This window comes from Sarcophilus harrisii, chromosome 2 (assembly GCF_902635505.1).
Source record: "Sarcophilus harrisii chromosome 2, mSarHar1.11, whole genome shotgun sequence".
Classification (NCBI taxonomy): Eukaryota; Metazoa; Chordata; class Mammalia; order Dasyuromorphia; family Dasyuridae; genus Sarcophilus; species Sarcophilus harrisii.
In genome coordinates, this window is record NC_045427.1 from 430,682,270 (window position 1) to 430,694,596 (window position 12,327).

General features: G+C 37.7%; 1 protein-coding gene across 9 annotated transcripts in view; it reads left to right on the forward strand.

Annotated features, from left to right (window-relative positions):
- The window catches only part of RPN2 (ribophorin II), a 50,594-nt gene extending 40,448 nt beyond the window's left edge, over window positions 1–10,146 (forward strand). For 2 of the 9 annotated variants that reach the window (XM_031954045.1, XM_031954044.1), the window contains exons 13-20: window positions 394–480; window positions 1,823–1,918; window positions 3,533–3,608; window positions 4,453–4,582; window positions 6,528–6,575; window positions 6,887–6,946; window positions 8,067–8,278; window positions 9,786–10,146. In XM_031954045.1, coding sequence (XP_031809905.1) covers window positions 394–480; window positions 1,823–1,918; window positions 3,533–3,608; window positions 4,453–4,582; window positions 6,528–6,575; window positions 6,887–6,946; window positions 8,067–8,278; window positions 9,786–9,832 — 756 coding nt within the window. In that variant the 3' untranslated portion in view covers window positions 9,833–10,146. Of the gene's footprint in view, window positions 1–393; window positions 481–1,822; window positions 1,919–3,532; window positions 3,609–4,452; window positions 4,587–6,527; window positions 6,622–6,886; window positions 6,947–8,066; window positions 8,279–9,785 lie in introns of those variants that run through there. The other 7 variants (XM_023507320.2, XM_031954046.1, XM_031954049.1 and 4 more) reach the window with 7 other exon arrangements.
- Window positions 10,147–12,327: the final 2,181 nt, after the last annotated feature.

Consider the following 12,327-nt stretch of genomic DNA (forward strand, 5'->3'; position numbering starts at 1 on the left):
TTTTTTTCAATTAATAACTTATTTGCTGATTCTCTCTTCAGTATAGAAAGGGGGGGGAAAAGAAAAAAGAAAACCTTTGTAATATGTGCATAATCGAGTAAAACTAATTTTTACTTTTTCTATGTCCAAAAATATATGTCTCAGTCTGGATTCATCACCTTTCAGCCGGAAGGATGCAAAGCAATGTTTTGAAAATGATTTTGCTTTTAAAAAGATTGTCTTGATTTGTGGGCTAATCCCCTCACTATTTTTGACTTTTTTTTCCCCCACTATAGTAGAGAAGAGACCTGAATAGTTAATTCTATTCATTTCTCTATCTTTGTGTCATTTCTCTATCTTTGTGTCATTTCTCTATCTTTATGAATGTTGTAATTCCATACGTTTGTTTTGTAGGCTGATGTGGTCATTAAATTCCCTGAAGAAGATGCTCCTTCTACTATCCTTTCAAAGAACCTTTTCACTCCTAAACAGGAAATTCAGGTTTGTGTTAACAAGGGAATAATAGGCTTAGACTTAGTGACTAAGCATTGGGGAAGAGAACCAATCCTAGCCAGTAGATTGAGGAGTAGAAAGGCAATAAACCACTGAACTCATTCTGACCCTGCTGTTAATGCTATGGTGCTATCATAGGGATCCCAGCTCTGTCCTTGAGGGCTGTCCATATGTTGTAGCTCTTCTTAGGATACTCTTTTTATATCCCTATAGTGGAAAGTTGGGATGGCTTACAAATAAGATAGGCATGTATTAGTGGCACAAATGCAGGATTGGGAATTAGGAGCCCTGAATTCTAGCCTTGATTCTTACAATATGTCTATATGACTTTAGGCAAGTCAAGTAACAACTTTGGGTCTGTTTTCTCTTGTCAGACAGGAGGGAATGACACCATCCCTGTTTGTTTTACATTAACAGATGAGACATTGGATGTCAAAATACTTTGAAGAGTTAAGAAAGCACTTTACAAATATGAGTTCTCACACAGATGATGAGTAGAGGAGAGATTAAATCCGTGAGCAGTAGTAGTGGGTAGCAAGAGCAGATGATGTTTAGCAGAATGTGATAGAAAAGAGATTTAGGAAAGAAATACAGCAGGAGGAGCCATGGCTGGAGAGAGCTGGAGTGCCTGGCAAGATAGAAATATAGCAGCAAATTTAAGAAATGGAAGTATATTAGAGTACTTTTCTCAGATATATGTAATGGGCTGACCAAAAAATTAAGAGGAAGAAAGATGTTTAATTCTGCAAGAAAAACAAGCTGAAAGAGAAAAAATAACTCATAATTCCTGTAAAGGAATAATAAAGAGAATACCTGTAATTAGAAACTTCAGTGATATTAACAGTACCATTTAGGACCAGTTCACTTCAGCAAAAGGCAAAGGAAATAGAGACATTTAATAGAAATTGTTCACAACAGGGTCCAGCACATCTTGGAGATCCAAGAGCTCTTAGGTCATATTTATGGCCACCTGCTTTTATTGTTTGTTTCCATTGACAGAATCATTGGCAGAAGGGGTTGTGGTCTGGGACCATATAGTTCTTTAAGGAAGAAGATCTACAACTTGAAATTAAGCGTGGGTGAAGTCAGGGTCCAGTTGTTTTGTAGTTATGGTAGCTTGACACCTAAGGCACTTGACTGTGATATAACCATCTGTAGTGACATTGAAGGGATTTATAGGTCATTTAGTCTACTTTTTCATTTTAGAGCCTAGAAAAAAGGAAGTGATTTCCTCAATATGACACATAAAAAGCCAGTATTTATTATGTAAAATAGTCATCTCTATAGGAAAGAGCATGTACTAACTTTTTGCTGTATCTTCTGTTTTCAGCACTTGTTTAGAGAGCCAGAGAAGAGACCACCTACCGTAGTATCCAACACATTCACTGCCTTGATCCTTTCCCCCTTACTTCTGCTCTTCATTTTGGTAAGTAGCCACAATTAACATAGTAGTTTGTGTTTAGAGGATGAGTCAAAAGTATCTGCCAAAGTATACTTGCTTTTCTTTTATGGAATAGTTTAAAGGCAGCAGCAGCGACTTACAAACTATAAACAATTAATTGAGTAAGAAATTATGTCTATACCAGGAATACAGAAGTGAAATATGATGTATAAACCCTGACAGAGCTTATAATTTAGTAGTAATATATGACATACACAAATAATTATGATCCAGATCAGAATGTGACATATGCAAAGAAGGAGTTACAGAGTGCTGTAAGGGAGAAATCACTTTCTAGTGAGGGTGATTAGGGAACAAAATATCTATCTTACCTGCAATAAACATTATGATTCACAGGAAGTGTGATACCTGAGTTGGGCTTTGAAAAATGAAAAGGATATCTGTATGTAGAAACATGGAGTTTCTTCATATAGACCATGCTGTGTTATGTGGGGAGGAGTTTGGTAAGAAATAAAATTGGAATGGTAGGCTAGAGTGAGACTGATGAGGGCTTTAAATATTTGAGTAAGGAATTGAGATTTTAAAAAATATAGATACTAGGTAAATTGTTAGGGAGAATAGGGACAAGTGCAGGTAGAGATTTGGGGACAAAGCTTCCATTAAATGAAAATGGAAAAGACATGGAAATAATTTGAGAGCCAGAAGGATGTGATGTTTGGAAACCAAACCAAGGTCTAAGGTAAAATAGAAGAAAATGAAAAATGAAGAAAGGTCATTGAATTTAGTGATAAAGGTCAGAAGTAGGTGGGTGGTAAGAGGGAATGTTTAAAAGACCTTAGGAGGTTAACAGAGTTTTAAGGTTTGGGTTGGGTTTTAGTATAGGGGATAATTGAACAAATGTTCATCTGTAAAAGATTGGTTAAGCAAATTAGGAAGTACTAAGTAATTATTAAAAATAGCTGGTGGATTATATTGTTGAGTTGAATGTTTTATATATAAAGAAAGTGCAAAGAGCAGAATTCAAAGTAATATGTAGAAACTGATTGAACTATATAAAAATACATCTGTACAATGACAAGGATTAGAAGAGAATTTGAAGAGCAGTAAGCAATGTTCCTTACATTCTTTCTTCTGCAAAATTACACAGTCTAGATAGCTTAAAAAAAAAAAAATCTAAATGGCATGCTCTGCATTTCCAAAAACTTGAACCAGAGTGTGAAAAGTTTAGTAATGGTTCTTACTGACTTGTACATCTCAGGGAGCAAACAGCACAATTTTGATTTTGTAGCAAACCCTACCACTACTGAGTTTGCCTTTATCCATATTTGGAAATTTTTAGGATTGGAATCAGTTGTTTTTGTTTTTTTATCTAAGTGATTGTCTAGCCTTTTCAGTTTTATGATTTTGTAACTTTATGTCTGAAAGTTGGAATGCCTTGCCAGCAAACATAATGAACTAGTGTCATGTCTATGATGAGATAATTTATGACCTTTTTTTTCCCACTGGGAGAAATTCCTTCTTTCCAGATTGACCACTGGTTTTTAAGCCCTTTGGATTGTTGAAAGGATTAGTAATGGTACTGACCATATGTTACCTATATTTTAATGTCTTTATAATGTGTTTTTTCCCATCTTGCAGTGGATTCGGCTTGGGGCCAACATTTCCAACTTCACCTTTGCTCCCAGCACTATTATTTTTCACCTGGGACACGCTGGTAAGTGCCCCAGACAGCTAATTCTGCTTCACCTTTATGACATTCAGATTGCACAGGCAAAAGCCCTGTTAAGTGAACTCACAACCTATTAACTATAATGACTTAATAGAACAACATTTCTTTCTTTCTCCTGGCCTTTTAGAATGGTTAATATGGTGATAAACGTTTACTGTTTGGTCCATCAGCTTATAGTAGCCATCATTCTATAGCAGGCTTCTCCAGGCAAATCATTTACTTTCATTAAATAGCCATGTTCATTTCAGGAAATTATTATATCTTTACACTGAACCACCTTCCTACATGAAAAGTGTTGATGGAATTTCCCAGGGCTATCTATACTGTGCTGATCTTTTCATTTGCCAAAAGTGTCTGCCTACCTATTCAAAATAACTATTTCAGAGCCAAATGAACTGATTTTGCAGTGGGAGTTTAGCATCCAAACCATATATAAAAACAAGATTTTATCATATGGGCATTTTAAGCCAAGTTTAAACAACTTTAGTCTTGCCAGATCAGGCCACAAGGAGCTTTCATCTAAATGTTCTTAGTTTTCAAAACACTTTCACATGCATTTTCTCATGTGATTCTCACAACTCTTCTAGGAATTAGATAATACTAGAATAAGTATAATCCTTTTTCATAGGAGAGAACTGAGTCTAAATGAGTTGTCTAAGGTCACACTGCTGAGTGGCAAATCCTAGCTCTGTGACATCAAGCCACTCTTTGTTCTTTCCATGTCTTTTTGCAGTTATAGTATAGTCAAGGTAACTGTTTTTAAAGTCATCTCTACCATAACAAGTTCTTAAAGTCCTTTGATACCTGATATTCATATCCTTTCTCTTAGCTATGCTTGGCCTTATGTATGTCTATTGGACTCAGCTCAACATGTTCCAGACCCTGAAGTACTTAGCCATCTTGGGGAGCATCACATTCCTGGCAGGCAACAGAATGCTGGCCTACAAAGCAGTAAAGAGGTAAGGTGGGGTGAGGTGGGGGCATTCTGAAAAAGGACAAGAACCATGATGGGGATTGGTATCTCTTTATAAAATAATCTTGTTTTATAGTTACATCACCTCTTTACTAGCCAACCTCACTGGGGGTTTCCTGGACTTGGACCTGTACAATGACTTGTGACATTTCAGGCAGACTGTATTTTGCCTAGTTCTAGTGGGCAAAAAAGAGAAGCTAGTCAATTAGCTATTATCAGTTAGTATCACTGTTAGTATCAGTGTAGGTTGGGAGGTGGGAAGCATGAAGAAAAAGGCAACAAGAAAAAAAAATGAAAGATTTATGTGTAGCGAAAATAAACTAGAGATAACTTGCTTTTGGGGTTGATTTAATAGAATTAGCTTTGATCTTATGACTCAATGGATAAGGGCTCTATATTCTGAAAAGATAGGATATATATATATATATATCTTTACATACATAAGGTACTTGTCACTTGGATTCAGCTTAGAAGTAGAGGCTATAATCACTTTGTCAGAAAAGCCATTTTCTTATCAGCGTTAAGTATATTGAAACCTTAATAGTTTAAGTCTAGTGATTAGAATAAGGATGGGGAATAATTACTTTATGATGATTAAAAGGATTTAGAATATCTGGCATGAGATTTGCTTTAATGCTCTTCCCTTCCTGTGTTGGAACTGAGAAGTTTCTTGTATGCATAGTGTCAGTTATCCTGCCCTCTTAGTCCTTTAGAATTGCCATCCTCATACCATTGAATTACAGCAGGTCATGCCCCCACTTTCACCCCTTTCATCTTTGTGAGATTCTCCCTTCAGAGCTTGAGATAGTTGATAGAGCATTACTTTCTCCCTTCCAAGTAAAAGCTACATTCATTGCTTTTTTATCAGGTCCCTTTCCCAGAAGCAGTCTGCTGTTCCTCAGCCCCGGGAACCTCCCATGTTCTGTAAGGAGTCCCCACAGTACTGAATCAAGGTCTTCCCTCTTATGGGGGGGTGGGGGTAAGGGTGTGCCACTTCTTTGTCCTGAGGCATGCCCTTTAGCTGCTCCTTTAATTTCCAGCTCTTGTAGTGATTCCAGATAGATGGCAACTTATATTTTCAAATTGAACTAAAGGCAAACATAACAACAAAGAGTTCTTTATGTATGGTTTATGTCTGTTAGAACTTGGATTACTTCAGTCAACTAAAGGCTATCAGATAAAGGTAAAAATAATCATGTTTTATGGGTACAGTACAGTGCTCTCCCTCTTCCCATTCACTTAGGTCTATGTATATATATGCTAGTCTGAGGGTGGCTGATATTTAAGATTTAGTAGTGTTTTGTCTAATTTGGCCACCAGTTTAGCACATCAGAGGCTAACTGAAGAATATGGAATAGAAGGTTCTATCATTGCCAAAGTTTCTATTGTAAGTCTTCCAACTGTCTTACTGTGGAGCATTGGGCAGAGAAATATATCTAGATTCCCTGTGATAGTCTGAACTCCACCAGGGCTTCCCTTAGCATTTTCACTCAGCATTTTCTTTCACCTTTCCAGCTCCTTCATGTAGCTTCACTTGCTTTTGCCTTGCCTTTTAATGGGAGCTGAATACTCCAAGCAATTTTTGAAACAGACTAGCATTCTCTTTTGACTTACTCTTAGAATCTCAGAGAGCAGGAATGCTTTATTGTGTGAAAACATCTCTCTTTTGAAGGTTCCCTGGCAAAGCAAGCAGGACTGTGAGGGGAAATGTTTGACTCGGGGGGTTATACTCCTTACTTTGCTGTATAATCCTGGCAGAGGGCTGCTGTGCTGACTTGGGAGAGACAATTCGATTCCAACTGGAAAAATGAGTGACACTAATGGAAGCCCTGGTGGGGTGTGTGTGTGTGTGCGTGTGCCTTTTCTTTCTTCTGCTTAATTCTCCTCCTCACTATCCTTTCTTGATTCTCAAACCCTCTTTCCTTTGGCAGGATCGCTGCAGAACAGAGCAGTAGATTGGCAAAATATAGGACACTACGGTAAACCCAAAGGGGGGGTCTTACTAATGACCAGCTCTTCCCAGAAGTAAGGGCCCTTTCTGAATTTACCTGCCTCACGCATGTTGGTTGTTCCATCTAATTCTCACCTCCCTCACTTCCTGGGCCCAAGCAGTATTTGAAACTTCTTTCCAATATGCTGGATAAGTCTGGGACTGGATCATGATGACCCCTGCCCCTCCCCAAGTTTGCCATTCTTTAAAGGTTGCCACATTACCTGTGCCAAAATGGTCCAGATATCTCATGTCTTATATGAAGGATGCTATGACTCTCCTACCCTTCATTTTTTTAAGGTGTTTAGTGCCTGTTAAGGGGTTCCTTGCTGATCACAGTATAGTGGAATTTGTCTCAGTGTAAGTGGAGTTAAACTTTGACCACCTCTTAAGGGGACCCCATTTCAGTACCAAAAAGGAACTCTTGTGAATCCCAAGGACTGTGTCAGAATGAGAAGTCAGAGTATTTGAGGTGAATCTTTTCTGAGATTGGTGTTTGTGAAAAAGAACATTGCGTATTAATGAGGGCCAAATTTAGTTAGTGGGACTTCCTAGTGTAGTCTTCTCCAGGCAGTGTCATAAATTTTTGGCCACTTTGCAGCCGTAGATCTTGAGTTTCAGTGAATTGTATGATAAGGTGAAGTGGACACAAGAAAAGGACTGATGACCACAAAAGCAAAGGTGACTAGATAGCAAAAAATAGGTTCCCATTGTTCAGAAAGTGGCTAGGAGTGGCCTGGTCTACCTCCTGTGACTCCAAAACATCCAGTTAAAACCCTTTCTTCACATTCTTAGGTCATTGTTAATGAGATCCCTTTCCAAGGACTAGGGGCAATTGTTTGACACTATATCGATCACTTACTTACAATAGGCTTATAACTAGAAGGAAAGGTATAATGACAGTTGAATTTTAGGGACCTGACTGTAGTTGTTGCTTGTACTGAAAGTTTTTCTCTCAGCCAGACTGAAGCAATATGGTTTTTGGTCACACCCTCCAGAAGAGAAGAAATCAACGTAGAATTTGACCTCATCCTATTTTATGAACCTAACCTGCTTTTCCTTAGCCCTCACTGCAAAAAGACAGAATTCTTGCTTTTGTCATATAGTCTGCTTCCTTTGTTTGAATGGTCTGCTAGTGAAAGTGCTGGAATTGAAGTCCTTGTTGTTTTTCCTATTATGTAGTATAATGACAAAAGAGGCATCAGTTTGATGTTTAATTTTGTGTAAGCTTAGATAGCTTTAGGGAAAGGGAAATTAACTTGATCATTTGCACTTGGGGGATTTTCTGAGTTGAGTTTGGGATTTTAAGGAAAAGTTATTGGTCTTTATATTTGTGTCCTTTTTAGTCTGGATTGACAGTATTTCCTGTCTTGTACTCAAAGGGTAAAGGATTCTAAATTACTTTTGGGAGGGTAACAGTGCTTTGTACATAGAAGGCATTCAATAAATGTTTGTTGGTTAATTAATTGATTGGAGTTAGGGTCGAGAACGTCAAAGCAAATCGTCAATCCAAGGGAACAATCAGGAGTCGGGGTCAGGTAACCAACCCGGGGTCGGAGATCCGGAGAGCAGGCTCTGGAGTGAAGCAGAGGCAGCAAACAGGAAGCGAGGACAGGAGCACAGGAGATCAGGATCAGGTCGCCAAGGCAACATCAGGAACACTGGAGAGCGGAGTCGGGTTGCTAAGCCAAGGTTAGGAACAGAGATCATAGTCAGGAGGGATAAGGGAAGCACAGAGATAGAATTTTAACTTATAGTTTGGGGGTGGGGGGAATGCAGATTAGCAGCAAAATAGAAAGTACCTAGAGGCCTTCAATACCTGGCTGAATCTAGTGGTGCCTTCTCAACTTTATCCTAGCTTGAAAAGCTAATCTTTGTATTCTCAGATTGCTTTCCTCATGGCTTTAACATGCACTGAGAGATAATAGGTGGAAGAAATTTCCTAAGATTCAAAGATAATACCTTTTTGTCCCCTTTCCTCCTCAAATTCCCTCATTTTCCTTTCTCTCGTCTCTCCCCTACCCCATGTTATTCAGTGGAAATCAATCTACTTCCCTTGATTCTTGGACAAATATTTGAGTTTGAGGTATCAGCAGACAGTTTTTAAACAGAAATTCTTAGCCAAGAAATTATTTTGTTCACACCTACACTTCCCATTAATATCCCTCTTCATTGCTTATCCTATTCTCTCCTCACTTTCCCATAAAGTAGCTAGAAACATTGGGATTAAAAAATGCTTGGTTGAATAAGAATGCTTTCAAATTGCATGCCCATGCTGCTGTCTGCATGCTAGTTTCTATGTGAACACATTCCATCTCTTCTGATACTTGCCTTAGGAACAAGGGATGGATTAGAAGCCAAACCAAAAATGGAGCTTCTCCTAGATATGTAGGATTTGGCTGTCCCTTTGGTTGCTTGTGGTTTCCTACGGAAAGACTGTTAAGTGTTTGTGCCCTTGGAGTTTGTTTCTGAATTAGATTCCTACCCCTCTCTGTAATTGAATCTTCATAATATTGAATCCTCAGTGCTCTGGAGAACTACAGAGTGGAGGATGGCATTCTTCTGAGCTTTCCTTTCTCCTTGACAGAGCTGGACTGACTTAGTCTCTTGAATTTATGTACCTCACTGGTAATGTGGCCATAGCCAGGGCTCGAATTGTTGCCTATTGTACTTTCCTGTTACTTTTACAAACTGGGAAAAGGGCCACAGGGAAGGAGGGATTGTGATTGCATAGTAAAATCTCGAGTATTTTTCCCATGAGATTTTGTTCCAGTGAGCCAGTTTCCCTTCTTAAAAGCCAGGTTTTCCTTGGCTTGGAAGCATAACTGGTCCAGTGGCAACTTCTGGGGGATTTTGAAGCTCTTAATGCTTCCATACATAAGATATTGTTTGGCAAGTTGGAATCAACAAGATCCAGGCCAAATATTTTTTAATCTTTTCATGTTCTCTTGCTTTTCCTCTGGTTGAGATTCACCCTGTATTTGGGGACTGCATTGGGTGTAGTGTCACTGGCAACATCTTGTCTCTTCATATTTCCACATCCCATTCTTCATTTTTGTTCATCTTCTGTGTTTATAATCTTAAGAACCAGGATCTTTCAGTGTCAGAGATGCTTGGTCACCTGGTTGTCATTAGGCAGGAACTGCAACAGCAAATTAAAACCTGAAATAATTTTGCATTTCTCTCCCTCTTTTTCCAGAGCAACACAGTAGTACCAGAAGGAAGAAGGAAAATCTAAAAGCTTAAAAGAATGTTCCATGGAATAGAAACCAAGGAACAAATTGCATCCTGGAGAGTGGAACTTGGAACCAATTTTTGTTTAAAACAAACAAACAAAAAAGTCTAGGATCTTATGGTTGTATTTTTGCTTGTCTTTTGTTTTTTCACTCTCCTGTTGAGCAACTCTCTGTGAACCCAGATAATCGGTTCCTTTGGAATTGTGGTCATCAACTATCAAGAGGCTGTGATGAATTTCTTAAGAGTGCCCAGATGTTGAGTTTTGGAATGTTTGAAGTCTAATTATTGTGATTTGTAATAAAGAGCCTGATGAGAGGAATGGAGACCTCTGAGAGTTTTTTCCAGATATTTGTGGGATGGTGGATTTCTAGTGTGCTTAGCACATAGATATGTAGTTCACTTTGCTTGACAGAAAAACTAAGCAAGTTAACTGGCGCATTACTTTGGGAATTCTGGTCTTGGGTCTCATGTAAACTCTGTTATTCATTTCTGTGAGGTTTGGGAGTTTCCTGTAAAATCTACCTTCCTTTTTTTTTTTTACCCAAAGTAATCCTCCTTCAGTGACACAACTGTATCTTGGAGTCTGGTATCTAACTTTCTTTTGCAGCTACAATTTCTGCTTTCACAAATATAGTTTGTGGGTGAGTGGGGTAGATAATGTCGATGGTCCCAAATCAGAAGAGGCCATATGAATTCTGTAACTGAGTCCACTTGTGTTCTAATCAATAAAGGTGAGATCATAGGCTCATAGATTTAGAGCTTTAAGAAAGGACTTCAGAAGTCCAACTTCTTTATAGATAAAGGAACAAAGGCTCAGAGGGGATGTAATGTTACATAGATAGTAACAGAATCAGAATCTGAACTCATTCTCTGATCAAACTCCTGATTAAATCTCAGTATTAAATGACGTTAGGTCACTTTGCAATTGCAATCACCTTCCTAAGAACAGGTATTATGAAGCTTTAATTAAGCTTATTATCTAAGCAGAGTAGTTTTTTGTATGATGTGGTTTCAGATGTGTTGAAAAAGCCCCCTTTGCCAAAAACCCTTTCCTAAGACCTAAAATTCTTCAGTTGCTTTTCCTGAAGTTCCACTATATAAAAATTCATAGTATACAAATCTTTCTGAGTGGCAGTTTGTAATTAATGCATAATGTTAACACAAAATGTTTACACCCATAAATACTACTGCAAAGGCAAAAATAAGGAGCCCACATATTCCAAATACTGATTTTTACATAAGAGAAAAAAACAATTTGAAAATTTTAGAGAAGTAAAGGAAGCCAGTGAGTATGATAAATAGGGCACTAGAAGTCTTAAGACCTTAAATCCTGCCTCAAACATAGAGTAGTGAGCTTGAGGCACAGGTGTCTCTAAAGTGATGAGGTTGAACTTGATGGCCTCCAAAAGCTGTGATCTTATGACTTACATGAACTGATACAAAGAATCAAGTAAACAAAACCAGAAAAACAACATAAGCAATGACTGTCACAACATAATAAAAAAGTAGAAATTGGATACTACATAATTAATGATCAACCAGAATCCCTGACGAGTAGAGAAAACTCTTACCACCTTCTTTGCAAAAGTAGGGGATTATGGATGTGTGAAATATTGTATGTTATGTCAGACATAATTCATGTGCTTGTTTTGCTGAACTACCTTTTTTTAATATTTGTTTTAAAAGTTGACTTGCTGAGGAGGAGGAACGGATATGCTTAGAAAAGTGGTATAAAAATAAGATTTACATTTTGGGTTTGTTTGGATTTTTTAAAGAAAATGAAAAATTCCTCTTCTCCCCAAAAATTGCTATTAAATTTTTGTTTTTGTTTTTTTAATTAATCTCTGGATTAATTGGGCCATTAAGTCATACTTAAGAGTAAATTCTTTTGGTAGTCAAATGTCTTTCCTCCTAACATCAGCTTAGAGCAATTACACTAAGAACAGAAATTTTGATCTAGGGGCTGAAAGAAGCATTTTGAAACTTGATTCGGCCTGAGTAGGATAGTGTGTTGTGGGGATTAAGACAGCATGGGTATCCTCTGATAAGTAAACAAATGGGACACTTGCAGATGAACTTTAAGATCTGTTTTCTTGAATCTTGAGTTTCTCTTTCCAGAAAAAGTATTGACCTTTTACTGTTTTGTGTGTTGCCAAATTACCTTATTCCTTTAAATTACAACTTCTTTTGCTTTTCCCTTTAAATTATCTTAGCCTGATGAAACATTCTCCCACTTCTTGGTAAAGAGATATTGATTGAACATACAAAATTTATATTTGTTTTTCTTGACTATGATTATTTGCTGAAAGGGAAAGCTTTTGGGGGCCAGGGGAGTGCAGTTATTGGGTAGTGAGAGCAATACAAAAAAATAGAAAAGAAGGGAAAAAACAACCCTGAAACTAATTTACATAAAAGAGCAGAAAGAAACTCAGCAGGCTGTTTGGTTTTATTAAAATTTAATATAGAATTAAGACAAAAGCAGGCTACCCAAATAGATTCATGGT